The 15,463-nt window shown below is 45.8% G+C and overlaps 1 protein-coding gene across 1 annotated transcript in view; it reads left to right on the top strand.

The window, feature by feature from the left end:
- Positions 1-799: 799 nt before the first annotated feature.
- The window catches only part of CDKAL1 (CDK5 regulatory subunit associated protein 1 like 1), a 335,233-nt gene continuing 320,569 nt past the window's right edge, over positions 800-15,463 (top strand). Inside the window, exons 1-4 of the mRNA XM_061995176.1 lie at positions 800-882; positions 2,423-2,460; positions 3,519-3,692; positions 5,400-5,512. Coding sequence (XP_061851160.1) covers positions 3,526-3,692; positions 5,400-5,512 — 280 coding nt within the window. The 5' untranslated portion in view covers positions 800-882; positions 2,423-2,460; positions 3,519-3,525. The remainder of the gene's footprint in view (positions 883-2,422; positions 2,461-3,518; positions 3,693-5,399; positions 5,513-15,463) is intronic.

Below are 15,463 nucleotides of genomic sequence, written 5' to 3'. Positions count from 1 at the left end.
ACACCCAGGCTAATGTCTTCAAAAATATCAATCACAAAGCTTGTTACTGGCCTTGAATTAGAGGAGAACAATGTCAGCAAGTTTAGCTGGCTCATATTAAGGTTTTTAACTGAAAACTTGTTACTAGCATTGCATTTTGAGGAAGTGAATGGTTATTACAATAAAGTGGTGTGTGGCTATTAGAGGAATAAACAGCCCATCGTTCGTGGTCAGACCCCTCTGATTCCATCCGTTTTAACCGCACGGGTACCTGCTGGACCGAGTTTTCAGTTACAATAAAGGTGACTCCCCACATCCCGAGGAGCCCCGAGCAGAGGCGCCGTGGCCTGGGCGCTCAACCCATGGATGCCCCAGCGCTGGGGCGTGCGCTCCTCACACACACCACGGCTCGCTGCTGGAAAAGGCCGTTTGCAGCTCCCAGCGCGCTTCCCCTTCGGTCTCACGGGATGGGCTGTTTCCAACGCAGCAGCAGCAGCTCCATGGCTCCGAGCTCCCACAGCTCGCGGCCCGGCTCCAGCCACGGCAGCGGCGCTCTGCTCGGCCCACGCCGCACCCGCTCCCGTCCCATGGAAGGAGATGACCCCGGCTTGTCACGGCTTCCCGGCGACGAAAGCAGAGCCGCTCCCCGCCTCTCCCCTCACCCGGGCGTTTGAGCAGCCGTCAGCGAGCATCCGCCGCTCCTGCCGCCTCCCGGCCCCGCCGGCAGTCCCGGGCCACCGGCGCTGCCCGCACCGCCCCTGCCCGCTCTCTCTCGCGAGACCTGCGCGGCTGCTTGGGCGCTGCCGGCTGCCGTCGGGGCGCTGCGGGGCCGGGGCGGGGTGAGCGGCGGCGCGGAGCGAACGGAGCGGCGGCCGGGTGATGGCGGAGCCCGGCTGACGCGGGGTGAGTGTCGCGGCTCGCCCCTCAGCACGCCTCCCTCCCCTTTTTTTCTTTCCTCGGTCCTTTTTCCCTTCTCTTCCCCCACCGCGCTCCGCCGCCGCCCGACCCCGGGGTGCCTCCCTGCGCTCCGGCGTGGCCCCCGCGGCCGGACCCTGCGGCGGTTTAGGCGGGTGGGCTGCTCGGGGCTCGAGGGGTGTGGGCAGGACGGAATACCCGAGCTAGGCTCTGCGACTGTAGGCCCACGGGCACTGAACAAGCTTGTCCCGGGGCCCTGAGGTGTGCCAGGCTCGCTCAGATTTCGGCGGACGCCGTAGTTTGCTTCTGCCCTGTGTCCGCCCGGGGATAGAAGCCCGGGGCTTTATTGGGGACACCTGTGGGAAAACGCAGGAAAGAGCAGCTCTCTTGCACCTGGGTAGAGCATTTCCACGTGAAAGAAGTTCCTCTTGAGGAGAAGGCTGCGAGGAGACAGGGTCACTCTCGGCAGCTCCCTGGCAGGAGATTGTAGCGAGCTGGGGGTCGGGCTCTGCTCCCCCGTAACGAGAGACAGGACACGAGGAAACGGCCTCAGGTTGCCCCAGGGGAGGATGAAGCTGAGACAGAACACAGTTTCAGAACTGTGCCAGGCTGCCCAGGGAGGTGGAGGAGTGCCCAGCCCTGGAGGGATCCCAAAGCCGTGGAGCTGAGGTGCTGAGGGTCAGTGCTGGGCTGGGCAGGGTGAGGGGAGGGCTGGGACTGCTGAGCTTAAAGGGCTTTAACAACCAAAACCATTCGTTGACTCTATATTCTCATGCTAAGCTTGAGACTGTGGATGAGGAGTAACTGTAGCAAGTTTTGTTTGTTTAAAGTCGCTAAAGATACTTCTTGTTTACTAACTTTCGTTTTGTAAACAGAAACATACAAGGTCTGTAAGTAAAGCTCAAAAGCATGAAAGAGCTGCGTCCCTTTGTAAGTTTCTATTGCGAGCTACGTCCGTTTGTAAGTTTCTATTATTGCTTCTCATTTCGTCCATTCTGTCAGAGGAACTGCATGAGTCTCTAGTTATTTAATTGCTTGTGAAGAAGAGGTCTCATGCATCCTGCAGGGAGCTAGTGCAGGTATCAGTCTGTTCTTAGAAAGCTTTACTGTGTGGTTAAAAAGTTGTCGATGGCTTCAGCTAAAATTTACTGTTGGTCTCTTTCCCTTCTTCCATTCCCTATTTTAAACTCGAGATTGGTGACTGAAGTCTGCAGGAGGTCTCAAAGAAGGCAAATACGTCCCACTGACAGGAAAAAGAGTAGGATAGGAAGGATAGGAAGAAGAGAAGAGATAGGAGAAGGATAGGAAGATTAGTGCCACCGCTAAGGGAAGGAGAGGGAAAACATGGCTATTGTTGAGCCTTGGTAGCTAGTCAGCAGCTGTACCCAATCCTAATGAGATTGAGCTGACCGAGGAAGGGTATTTCTGCAAAGGGAGGATGAACGCTGGTTGGACAACAACATGAGTAATGGTTTTCTGTCGACTGGTTCTACTTGTTCATGCTGTGTCTTTTTCCCCCCACTCCTAGGATTATCATCCAAGAGGATTTAGACCTCGCTTGAAAAGGTAGGGGTTTTATTTTGACGGTATGTTTCTGTTGTGACAGCCACTGTTAAACTCAGTTAATTTGTTTTGCCAGCTGCCCCGTAACAGCAAATATTTTTCTGGAAGAGAGAAAAAACAACAAATGAAAAAAGCCTTTTTTTCCCCCTCTCTGTTTTGGTGTGGTGACTTCAATTATTTTACACACTGTTAATGGTGTGCAAGGGATGCAAAGCACTCACCCCCCAGTATTCTTTACTGCTAGGCTTTTCTCAGCTTTTTATTTGTACCCTTTCCTGCATTTTGTTTAGATGCTGGGATTGCTGATCTAGAAGAATGCTAAACACTTCAATGTCATTATCAGGTGCTTTCTCTTAAACGAGGATATGGGACGGTTCAGGTCATGTGAAGCTTTATTTTAAAGTATATGTTGCAGGATTGGCTGAAGAACTTGCACCTGGGGAGTGCACAGGTGTTTTAACTTACTGTGTTCTTAAATAGTTGATTTGGAACACCTGAAAGTATTTTGTATGCCAGTAGCCCGAACTTTCTATTCCTGCCATCAGGTTTTAAAGAAATCAAAGCCTTGGTTTGTGTTTCACTGTGACTGAGGGAAATGTATTTTCCCTGTAAGCTCTGTGAAATGCCCTTCTGTGATTTCACAGAAGCGTGGAATGGTGAACTGCTGTTGTATCCTCAGCACTGGCAGGGGCTGCCCAGGCGGGCTGTGGAGTCTCCTGCTCTGGAGACATTCCAACCCAGCTGGATGTGTTCCTGTGTGCCCTGCTCTAGGTGGTGCTGCTCTGGCAGGGGAGTTGCACTGGATGAGCTTTCCAGGACCCTCCCAACCCTTGAGATTCTGTGAGTCTCTCTCTCTGGGTTTGAGTTCTCAGGGGTAGATGGCATCAGGCAGTATCTCTGAGTAGCTGATTGTTTTCATGTGATCAGTATCCCTCATAGGTGTGATACAGTGCAGGTAAACATAGAAATCTATCTGCCCTTTCTTTGGGAAGATAAGCAGTAGGTGCTAGACCTTGGGTTTGTATTCCAGTGCTTGCTAATACCAGTCTTCTCCACTGCAGCTTGAAGATGCCTGCTGCCTGCGACTCGGTGCTTGAAGACATCGAAGATATGGTGTCAGCAGCGGATTTGAGGCCCCACGACCGTCAGTTTGGCAGACAGAATGTTTTCCCCAAAGTGCGAAAACGCAGCTCTCACAGAAGCCCTCAGGCAGATGATGATCCCCCAAGTGACAGGTACATTATTCCCTCGAGCTTGTCTTGTTGCTTTTCTCCTATGAGCAGCTGCTAAAAATAAGGTGGAAGTTGTCATCTCGTAATGTAAAATCCAGGCACAATATAAAAGGGAGTGAAATTGTGTTTATAAAATGTAATGCTAAAGGGTAACTGATCCTCAGCAAATTTCCTATCCTAGGCATATTTGCTGTAGAAATCAGTTATGATTGAAATATTGATCAATGGAGTAATCAAACTGGGGAAAATGATCCCTGTTACTTAAGCTTTTACGTGTAAAATGTTCCAGGAGAATTGTCTGCTTCACCTAAATCACCTACGTAAGAGCTGAGCTCTTCAAAATGCAGCCCTGGGGCGGCTGTTTCACATGTGGAACAGGAAAGATCAGCAACATTCTGAGAGTCACAGAAGGGTTGAGGTTGGCAGGGAGCTCTGGAGGTCATGTTGTGCAAAGCCCCTGCTGAAGCAGGGCCAGCTAGAGCCAATTGGCCAGGGCTGGTTTTGAGTGTCTCTAAAGAGAGAGTCCATCACCTTCCTGGCAACCTGTGCCAGTGCTTGGTCACCCTCACAGTGAGAAAGTGTTTGCTCATGTACAGAGGGAAAGTCCTGTGTGTCAGTTTGTGCTGTTGCCTCTGATCCTGTCACTGGGTACCACTGAGAAGATCCTGGCTCTGTCCTCTTTCCTTTTCCTTTCAGGTATTTAATACACATTGAGACCCCCCCCCCAAAAAAAAAACTTCTCTTCTTCACCTCTCTCAGCCTCTTCTTAAATAAATACGATGCTTCAGTCCTTTAATCATCTTCATGGCCCTTTGTTGGACTCTCTCCAGTATGTCCATTTCTCTCTGGTGGGGGCATCCCATCAGGGCTCGGGGACTTACATAGGCCCAGTTTGCTGAGGAATTCCCTCATCTCACCCTCTTCCTTGCTTCAATCTTTCCACATGGTTTCTGGCACCTGAGGTGTCCAAAGGCTGTACTTTTTGCTTGTATGTTCTGCAAGCAACTTACTGTTTTATTTCAGTGGAAATAGTATGTCATAACTCCAGAACACATCTTTGCATTTGTCCTTCTTGCGATTCCCATAAGAACAGAATCGTCTTCCTGCTGCAGTGGAGTTGATTAAAGTATAAGCAAACTCTGGTGGTGGTTCTGGCTTCTACTGCAGTTTTGTGGGTTGGTTGCTTTGTAGTAAAGCATGTCTGGAATGCACCAGAAATGGCAAGGTTTTCTAAGTGTACAAATGCACCTCTGTGTGAAGCCGTATAAAGATGTGTAGACTTCATTCTGCCAGCAGCCTCTGCCCTGCTGAAGTAGTGATCTATAAATGCCTCACACAGTCACTCATGCCCCTGACTATTCAGGTGCTCCCAGCCCTGTGTCCATCTCTGAGCAGGCTGGAGTGCAGTGTGAAACAGGAGGTTTTGAGCTGTGCAAGTACTGTTCAACGATAGCTAAAGCACAGATGCATTACCAATGCTGTTTTAGTCACAAACACAAAAGACAGCAGTGTAGAGATTGCTGTTTGGAAAGTGTCTCTCAGACCTAATACCTACAATACTAAAATCACATGTATTTTCTCCAGCTGTTGTGGAATTGTGTTGCTACTTTTATATTTGGAGAACTGCAGTTAACTGACTTTGTTCAGTGGCCTTTCCTTTAGGGGAAACTTGTTCACCTTTTGACTTTTTGTTTCTTTTCCCCTTGACAGCATCATTCCTGGTGTTCAGAAAATCTGGATTCGCACCTGGGGGTGTTCTCACAATAATTCAGATGGTGAATATATGGCTGGACAGCTGGCTGCATATGGGTACAAAATTACAGGTAACAACAGGGGATAATTGCATAATTGATGTTTTGGGGTGCATGTTCAGAGCTGTCAATCTGTCATCAAGTATCACACTCTTTATACCCCCCTTTTGATGCCTTTGATTTGAAGGTGAGGAGGTGAAACGTTTTGCTGGCGGTAAGGGGACGTTTTCCTGGCAGAGCAGCCTGATGGGTGTCACATGGTGCCTTTTGTGGGCATTCTGTTTGCTAAACTCAATTGAAAAGGTTTCTTAAGAGTGGATGGCAAAGAGATCAGTGCTTGGGCAGAACCTAGCTGCTTGTCTGATTGTAATTGTTGGAACCTAAGTGAGAGAGAGGGAGGGAGGTTGTGTGGTCGCTTTGTGATGTGTGTGTTTACTGCCAGAGCAGAGGTGAGCTACTCCATCCATGTGAAAGGTCCTTTGTTTCAAGACTGTCAGCTCTTTTGAATGTACAAGATCCAATGCTGTTTCTCCTTTCTTTCCAAATACTTTAAAACACTCCCCATCATCTTATTCTCCCTCCCTAAACTAAACCCCCAACTTGTGGCTGTGCTGGACACGTTTCATCTCCTTCACACAAACCGTGTTGAAAGATAAGCTGCAGAAAGCTGAAAGCATAGATTGATACCATGTTTCAGTGGAGAGTTATTACTTGTGTATTCTTGTGTAGCTTATGACTAGTTAAAATGAAAATATCAGGTTTATTCATGAATTTGTGTTTTGGTCTGTCTCACACTTAAACTTACATCCTGCCTGCACTGAGACACTGCAAAGTGGTGTGAGCTGACATTTGGCTAGGAGGGTTTTATTCCTGTCTTCACAAAATGCTTGTTTCTTTTCTTGGGTGTCTCATGATGTCTCAAGGTCCCTTCCAACCCCTCCTATTCTATGATTCTATGATACTGTTAAGCAGTTACATCTCATTGTTCTTCTTGCACTTGTTCTTTCTGTCTTGAACAGTATCTAGTTTCTACTTAATGTGCCAAACAGTTTCTGGGAACTCAGGTGACTCTAGTAGTGCAGCTCTGCAGTGGGGATGCTGTTGTCACAGAGAAGTGGAGGCCAAAAAAGCCTTATTTGTGACAGCTGTTTGTGTAAGACTGCAAATGAGTTCTCAGTTTTGCCTTGTTATGGCTTTGTTAAATTGAACCTCTCTTTACCATAGTTTCCTGAGTGCATGGTGTTCCAGAAGCTGCTTCTGGCTTGTCAAGACTTGGATGGCTGTCCTGTGCTTTTGCAATTTTATTGGGAGAAAGGTAGGGAAGATGGAGTGTAGTGAAGGAAGGAGCTACCTGCATTTTTGGATGCCTCTTCAGGAAATGAGATGTTAAGAACTTTTAGTGGTGGTATATGAGACTGACTGCTAGTTTCTGGTGGTTGTTGAAGTGACGTCTCAGTTTATTTTTGTGCCTGTATATGCGTATATTAAAGAAACATATCAGCTATTGCTGAGAGAGGCAGAAATACCCAATGTGGTTTCCCTCTGTGTGAAATCTGGTCACTTCTTTTTAAGCTGATACATTTAATGATCTCTGGAAACTTATTTTTTGCTCAACAGAACAAAAACATTTGCTACAAACTCTGTCTAAAGTAAGTTTTTATGAATCCATCTGTTGAATGTTCTCTTTCCCGTTGATCTGAAAAGTCTTTTTCAACCAAAATGATTCCAGGCTGTTAAGGAAGCTGGCACTGAGCCCAAGGGCTGCAAGTGTGGTAGCTGTATGTGAGAAGATGAGGTGATGAAGGGGGCAGCTGCCTTTCTGCTCAGTGTAGTGATGCTTCTGGCCTCACGTTGTGTGAAAGTGCTCCCTTGCTGATAACATCTCTTGAGGTTTTCACACTGTCTGATCTGTTGATGTCCTGAATGGACTTGGAAGACAGGATGTAATGCACCTTTAGTGAGTTTGTAGGCTGTGTCAAACCGAGGGAAGTGGTTGGTAGGCTGGAAACCAGTGCTGTGGTTCAAAGGGTCCTTCGTGCACTAGAAAAAGGGCTGACACAAACCATATGAGATTTAGCAAAGACAGATTCAGAATTCTGGGGTTGGCATAAGCCCAGCTAGTGGTAAAGGTGAGGGTGTGCAGACTGACTATAGGAAGCAGCTTTTCAGAAAGAGATTTCAGGGTTGAAGTAGATAGGAATTGAACACAAGTCAGCAATGTACTCTTGTGGCAGAATGGGCTGTGTCCAGCGATCTGGCCTGGATTTGAGCTCCCCAGTGAAAGAGAGGTTGATAAAGTGGAGTGGATCCAGTGGAGGGCCAGCAAGATGGTTTGGGAGCACATGGTGAATAGAGACTAGGGGAGAACAGAGTCAATCACTTGTCAGAGGTGTGCAGTGACACAAAAGACAGCCTTGCTCTTCACAAAGTGGCACTTAAGAACTTTAGCACCTGGAGCATAACTTATTCCTCATGCTGCTGTCCGTCTTTCTCTGGAGGAAATGCCAATACAGAAAGTTCTCTAACGTTTCTCAGGTGTCTCCCATCAGTCCCTTACAAAAGCATCTCATGGGGGTTTTTTTATAGGAAGTCATCTGGGGAGTTCAGGTAGAATTTCAAGAAGGCATTTAATCTCTTTTTGTCCTATACAGTGAAGTACTTGCTCAGTAATAGTGTTGCTTGACGTGATCCAAATTCCAAACATGTCTTGAGATGAAAGTTACTATTGGTTACACTCTGCAAAAAAACCACCAGTGACTGGTTTTGTGAACCAATGCTTCATGCTGGAATTTGTTAGTGCAATGTAAAACTCTTACAAAGGAGAAGAGAAATATTCACCAAGGTGAAAGATCATCTGTTGTCACAGCATCTTGGGCAGCTATTACTTAAAGTGTTTTGATTAGGGTTGTGTTCTAAACCCAGGGTTTAGGTGATGGCTTTACCTGGTTCTAAAAGTGGCTTTGGTTTCTTGGCAGCATGGCTGTATAGTTTAGGTATGCCTGCAGGCTTTACTAGAGTGCTGCCTTCAAGATACACCCTGGAGGAAGACACTCAAGGCACAGACAACTAATTCCTGGTGGGAAAGAGAGGAAGGAGGTGAGCTTGGAGTCCTTGGATACTGTGAGCCAGGTGTTTGCTTGGGAAGGGAGTTCGGTACTTTCTGAAAAATGGAAGGGAAAATGTGGATTCAGATGCAGAAGGAATTGATTGCTGGAGTGGGTAGTCCTGTTAGTATTTGTTGGCTCCCTTAGGTTTCTGGTTCTGTGGAATGAACGGGGTTTGGCCCAGCCTTCTTCAATGAGTTTGGATGGGTCCACCAGTGGGATAGGCTTGTTCATTTGTGATAACTGCTTTTGGCTGTTCAGGTCCAAAGCTTTCCCTCCTCAGTCTTTGTAAAACATGTTGGGAGGGGAAAGACATTACTAATGACTTAAAAATACCAGAAGAAAGAACAGTAACTTTTCCCTTTATGAAAGGGAAGCAAAAACTCATTAAACATCCAAGGAAGCCAAACCAGTAACAGCTTATCTGCTCTGCACTCTTTTCTTTAGAAACAAATGCTGTTATGGAGCTTTTTCTTCTTGCAGCTTGGGATTGCAGAAGCAAAAAGGGAGGGAGTTTTGATGCTAATTCAGTGGCTTTGATTAAGTACATAGGAGCAAGGTTATATTACAGCCCTTTAGCTTAGGTTGTGCTGTCTTTGTTTAGGCATCCTTTGTACTGTCCTGTGCAATTATTCTGCAGGTTTGTTTGGATGGAAAGTTGCTGCATTTTTCATGGATACTCAAGGCCTCACTTTGTGATGATGGAACTTGTTGGCAGGACTTACATTGGTGAGACTTGCCAATTTGTGCTCAAGCTTGAGGTTTCTAGCCCATGTTGTCAGAGATACAACTCTGAAATTCACTGTGCAGAGAATGTAGCGGTTTCTCTGAAGCAAATCTGAAGTGATACTTTGAAATGCTTTTAAAGAAATTCTCTGTTTTTTATTGCCTCTTCCAATACTTTATGTGATCATCTTCTAAACACTTGTCAGTTGGGTGTATTGGTGTCTATAACTTATAACTGGAGGTATCCTTAAGTCTGACTATCTGGTCAAACAGCAAATTTGAGTAGAAGAAAGAAGGAAAAAGACAAGGAAGAAGAAATGTTCTGACCTACTTAAGACCTCACATTGAAAAGAAGACATGTAAAAGGAAACAGCTGTTGAAAAAGCAAATGAAGTGCTACCAACTACTGCAGATAAGGGTTTTGGAAGGGGTTGCCTGGTGCTCATTGTGCTGCATAAACCATGCCATTCCCATACAGGCACAAGCAAGGCAAGCTGGGACATCCATTTTAATCACCTAAGTGGAAAACGAAGGCAGTGACTAAGACTGCTCATGATTTGTGAATCACAACTCAGAATGTGGTGCTGTTAAGTGTTGGTTGAAAACCACTTTTCTACTGCCCACTCAGATGTTAGGGTTTGATTTATTTTGTTGTCCTAAAGTACAGATCTCTTAGGTTCCTGTGTCCTATAAATTTGTGATCTGAAATGAAGCTCTCTGCAGCCTGTGTAGGGGTTGAAGTATTTTGACTCGGGTTTCTGCTGGTTTCTGCTCTGTGCTCTCTGTTGCTCAGAGTCAGCAGCTGGTCTTTCCATTTCCCTCTCTCTCCCTGCTCATAGTGCTTCCCTCTTGCTTCCCAAGTGTCATATAAAATGGGAGTGACTACCATGAGATTTAAATATACAAAGTAACCCAAACTGCTCTCCTGGTGCTGAGAGACGTTTTCTGTTATCTTTGACAACTCTGCAGTTGTGGAACTGTCATTCTCTGTGAAGCAGCTGAGCAATGGAGGAAAGGGAACCAAGGTGTAAATCCTGTGATGTTCCATAACCCTGATGAATTCCCTTATTGTCTAGAGTGTGTAGAATCAGCCCTGTGTGATTTCTGCATTGCTTGATAAGCTTACACACCTGCAAAGCTTCTTCTGCAGCAGGTTCCAGTTTTGGATTCAAACTGGTTTTAGTAGTTGGTGCTGAGAGAAGCAGTAAAATAACTTCTCTGCCTGTTGAAGTGAGATTATTGTCTTAGCAGTTCCAGTGATATGGTGTATTGCTTGGAGCAGATCTGAGTTACTGCTTATCTCAAGTTTGTTCTGTGTTATGATTCTTGGTGCTCAGGCCTGAAGAAACTGCTGTGATGTGCACAGATAGTAGGGGCACACTGAGGATATTTTGCTAGATTTAGTCTTGTTCTTTCACTGCTGCTGAAGTAATTGTTCCAGTTGGAGAAATGAAGAACTGCCTTCAAGGAGATGAGAGCTCTTGTTGCCTGCTTAGGGTCAGAAACTTTTGTTTTGAGAGGAGAGAGGGTGAAATGGGGCATAGAAGGGGTGGCAAGGGGAAGGTGGTATTCATGGAATGGAACAGATGGGATTGCACAAATGTAGATGATCAAGATTTCACAGTTTGGGAGTAACAGAGGTATTCCCAGTGCAGCCTGAAGTCCTATAAGGCAATGAGTGGGATGGTGAGACTGGGTGTTACTGAGGTGCTTCTCGCTGTGTAGACTTAATACAGCATCACGTCGTGCTCATCTGCAGTAGTGTATGTTCCTCAGGTCTCTGAGCTGCTGTGGAATTGTGGGTTCTGTAACTGTGTTCCTGCTCCTGTAAAACTCTCTAGCCTGTGTGGGGCTGGAGATCTGTTGCCTTCCACCTCTGACTTGCAGCACACTGCAAGTTACACGACCTCTTTGTGGTGAGGTTTTTCCTGCTTCACCATCTTACCCTCATTAGGCAACCTTCTGTTGAGTATCCAGCTTTGAGAATGTTTCCATTACAGGGTAAGATTTCTCTAATTGTCAGACTGGGTGATGTTTCCCCTGTTTATGGGGGAACTAGAAAGAACTAGGGTGCTTTCCCCTCGTAATGGCCTTCCTGCATCGCTGCCATTAGAGCTTGACCTGACAAGTGTGTTCTATTCATCCCGCTTAAAACCACCTCTTTTACTGTCTAAGAACTGGTGTTTCTTTCTCTTAGTGTTTTTATTTGACAATCAGAGCTGAGAACAAAGTTGGGAGCAGGGCTGGGAGCCTCAATAAATGCTGCATGGCACAGTGTGTTCAGAGGCACTTGTAGAAAGCCTCTGTGGGTAAATTTCAGCATGTGTTTGTGTGTAGGGTTCATCTAGTGGCAGAGCAGTTGGCTGCAGGCTCTGGTGTTTGTGCAATAGGGTTTAGCTCTGGCAATGCTGAACTTAATGGAATCCAGAAGAGTTAATTTGGAAAGGATTGAACCATGAAAGGTAAATTTCAACTTCTTGTAACATGCATCCTGCTATCTGGAATGTGTCCCTATAGTAGATGGTTAAGCAATCACTAAATGAAGCATAAATAGCAGTAATGAAGTGAGTTCAACATAGGTGATGTGGGGCTTTGTAGAGTGCTCTACTGAGACATTAGCTTCACACATCTCATGGCTCTTTGTGCTACAAGAAGGAATTCACAGAAGGTTTCTACTCTCAGAGGTAGAAGCAAGATCATATATTGTCCAAGGGCATTTATAGGAGCACCTGAAAGCCTTGCTTGTCAACCCCACAGGACTGGGGAACAGTGGGGAAGGGGTTCTTGATATAATTTGGCAAGTTTCATTTGTTAGTAGAGCTGAAGCTTAGCTGTGAGTTCTTTGGTTTTGAGCAGCTGGTAGTTAGGACCAAGTTCTCTGAACTTGCTGTGGTCAGCCCTTTGCTGTGTAACTTTGCATTAAGATGCTCTGAATATGTTTTGGAAGTGCTTTTTTGACAGCTGGGTCCCTGTGTGTGTGTGAGCTGCTGTTGCTTTACATCACTCTACAGAGGCAAGGCAAGCCCCAGCAAGTTAGTTTCCAGCATGGTGCTGATAAGAATTTCAAATGTATGACACAACTGCTCTTGAACTGTGCTGTGTCTCCAAAGACAGAGCATTAACCTGTGTTCCCCTTCCCTCAGGCCTGAGGATGTGTTAGGAGACAAGGCTGCCATGTGAATAGAGGGCCTGGCTGGGGACAGTAGAAATTCACTAAACAGATAAGACACAAATGGTTTTGGTGCTTTTCCTCATCGATGGGAGCAAATAAAGTGCTTCTCTTTGTTGTTTTTCTCTTTTCCCCCCACTACCTAACAAGGCTGAGTTGTAACTTCTGTTTCCTTCTTCATGGTCAACTTGGATCATGTTCTTGTAAGCCTGTGAGTGTTTCTGTGGCTCCCATGTGTAGAAACAGGTCTGTCACTGAGCAAACCAACAAAAACGTGTAGATATTTTTTTTACCTGGCCCAGAGTCCCATCCCATTCTTGCAGTGTATCTATTGTAGTCTTAGATGATCTGGGCTTTTAATGAGTGCTTTTTTCCTCTTTTTTGGCACTCCACAGTCACTCCCTGGGTCTGGAGGGCATGAGCAAGTTCAGATGTCACCTTCTGATTTCTTTCAAGATGTCTTACCGTTGCAATCACGATGATAATCAGGGTATGCTAATGTATGGAGTCCTTTAGTGAAGTGCTGTACTGGAAGGAGCCAAGTGATGGCAGCATTGGCTGGGCAGTGCCAGGCTGGGGCCCTGCTGCTGGCTGCCCTGCCTGGGGAGGGCACTTCACCTCTGCTGCTGTTGAGCTGTGACTGATTTTATTGAGGGGTGCTGGATTACTCTACAACTTTGAAGTGCAGTCATGTGCATTTAATGAAGTCAGCTTTAATTAAGGTATTCTATATCTATATGATAAAACACACAGAAATAAAACCCAAGGGGGAAAAAAAGAAACAAGCCCACTGATGCCCAGTGCGATAGTTCATGACCTGCTGACTGATGCCTGAGCAGTGATCTGCCTCTTTCCTTCTCTCTCCAGTTTCTGTACTGGCCATGATAGTCTGTGGTGTCAAATAGCCCTTTTTGGCTAGTTCTAGTCATGCTCCCTCCCAGCTTCTTGTGCCCCTGCTTGCCATCAGAGCATGGGAAACTGAGAAGTCCTTCATTGAAATTAAGCACTAATTAAGCAACAGCTAAAATATCAGTGTGTTGACAACATTATTCTCATACAAAATCCAAATGACAGCCCTGTACCAGCTGCTAGGGAGAAAATTCACTCTGTCCCAGCTGAAACTGGGACAAGTCTTCACACCAGTCAGGCTTAGCCAGAATCTGATGTGTCTGTGCATCGTGAAGCTTGTATGGACCTCTGTGAACCTTGTAGCGTGTGTGCTCTTCCCTTTGGAGTTTCGATAAGTGTTGGGCTGAGGAACAGGCTTCATCTGTTGAAGCAGAAGTCAGTAGCGTTTGTCTTGTGTGTCAAATCCCTGGCTTTGGGATTTGCTTGCAGAAAAAAACCAAGCAGAAACTTTGTCTTGGAGCACTATAAATAGCCTTTGAGTCAATTGTGCCAAAACTGAGTTATTGTTGATTGGTCCAAGCCACTGGTGTATAGAGAAGTGAGTTCTTGGGCTTGCAATTTAATAGAAGACAGACCTCTTGGCTGCTGATTTTATTAGGTGTTCTGGACCCTCAGCTTTTCATGGCCAGGTTTTAAGGGTAAAAGTATAGCATTTGTAAAAACATTAAGTAGTACAGTGTGCTTGTTTGTAACTGATCCCTTAAGTGATGGTTGACTTTACAAATGCTGTTGTTTGTTTATGGGTTGGCATTTTTCTGTTTGGCTTTACCATGCTTGGAAAAATTCACTTACCTTTGGTAAAGGTTAGTCATCCTTTGTCAGTGTAAAGATGTCAGCTTTTGGGCTTGCAGTATTTGGGCATTTGGAAGTTTGAGCCTTAGGACTGGTAGTGGTGAAAGGAGAGTATCAACTGAATGTGCTTTGGAAGTCTACTAAGTAGAACTAAAGAGAGAAAGGAGACATCTGAAGTCTGAGACAGTCACATGGATATTCACAGCTTTAGCATAGGAAAAACCTTAACAAGGTTTTTTTTTGTTAAGGAAGAAAAATGTCAATGTTAAACTGCCAAACCTAAAAGCCCCAAGCCCAGGGAGCTGAGGGGAGAAAGGAGGAGTTTCTCCACAAACTCTTTTGCTGGGACACTTGGCTCTTTTTGTAAATAAATAATAAAAAGGCTTGTTGAGAAAGTGAGGTGTTTTCTGAATTGTCTGTGGGTCTATGCACAATTTGGCAAACCCAACCCCAGCAGAGAAGCAGCGTTTCGTTCTGGAGCTGGCTGACAGTTTGACAGCTGCAGCTTGTTGGTGCTGGCAGTGGCTCCTCACTGTACTGAGGCAGAAGTACATTTAACTGGAGGGAGCCTGTGAGCTTCAGTGCTGTTCACTGCACTGGGGAGAAATTCAGGTAGTTCAAGAGCACCCCAATTTGATGCTGCTGTCAGGCACCAGATAGCGGGAGAAGAGTTTGCTTCTGGGTGTAAACTGGTGCAGAGGAGGATGGGGAGAGGGATTTTGAGCAGATGATTTTCTCTGACCACCTGTAACAGGGGGTTGGTTGGTTGGGACTTTGTGTTTATGACTGGCAGAGCTTTAGACTGCTGCAGTCTGCATAGATCATGGGCCAGAAGGCACCTGCCTGGTGGAACTGTCTTTCTCTGGGCAGGGCCTTTCAGCAGCATTTGTTTTAGCTGGTTGTTGAAAGCCTTTAATGATGGAGAATTGTACCTGCTTTGGGATGGTTAACAACCTTTCTGGTTGAAAAGTGTTTCCAGCTGCATAACCCAAATCTTTTAACACAGTTCAAGCCTATAGCTGCTCCTGTTTAGTGGGGATGGAGAAGACCTGATTATTTTCTTCATAGCAACCTGTTACATACCTGAAAGCTGTTACCACTTCTCATAAATATCTTATGTCTAGGCCAAACAGACCTAATTCCTGAAAGCTTCTCTCACAGCTCATGTTTTCTACATCTCTGACCTTTCTTGTTTCTCTCTTCTGGCTGTCTTCCAGTTTATTTGCATCAGTCTTCAGGTGCATTAATCTGTCTAGTGTGCACAATTCTGAGTTGCACTAAATTATATACATTATATTAAATAGGTAGTAGGTGGATTTTTGC

Source organism: Colius striatus, chromosome 4, assembly GCF_028858725.1.
Source record: "Colius striatus isolate bColStr4 chromosome 4, bColStr4.1.hap1, whole genome shotgun sequence".
Taxonomy (NCBI): domain Eukaryota; kingdom Metazoa; phylum Chordata; class Aves; order Coliiformes; family Coliidae; genus Colius; species Colius striatus.
This window is presented reverse-complemented; position numbering and strand designations above follow the sequence as displayed.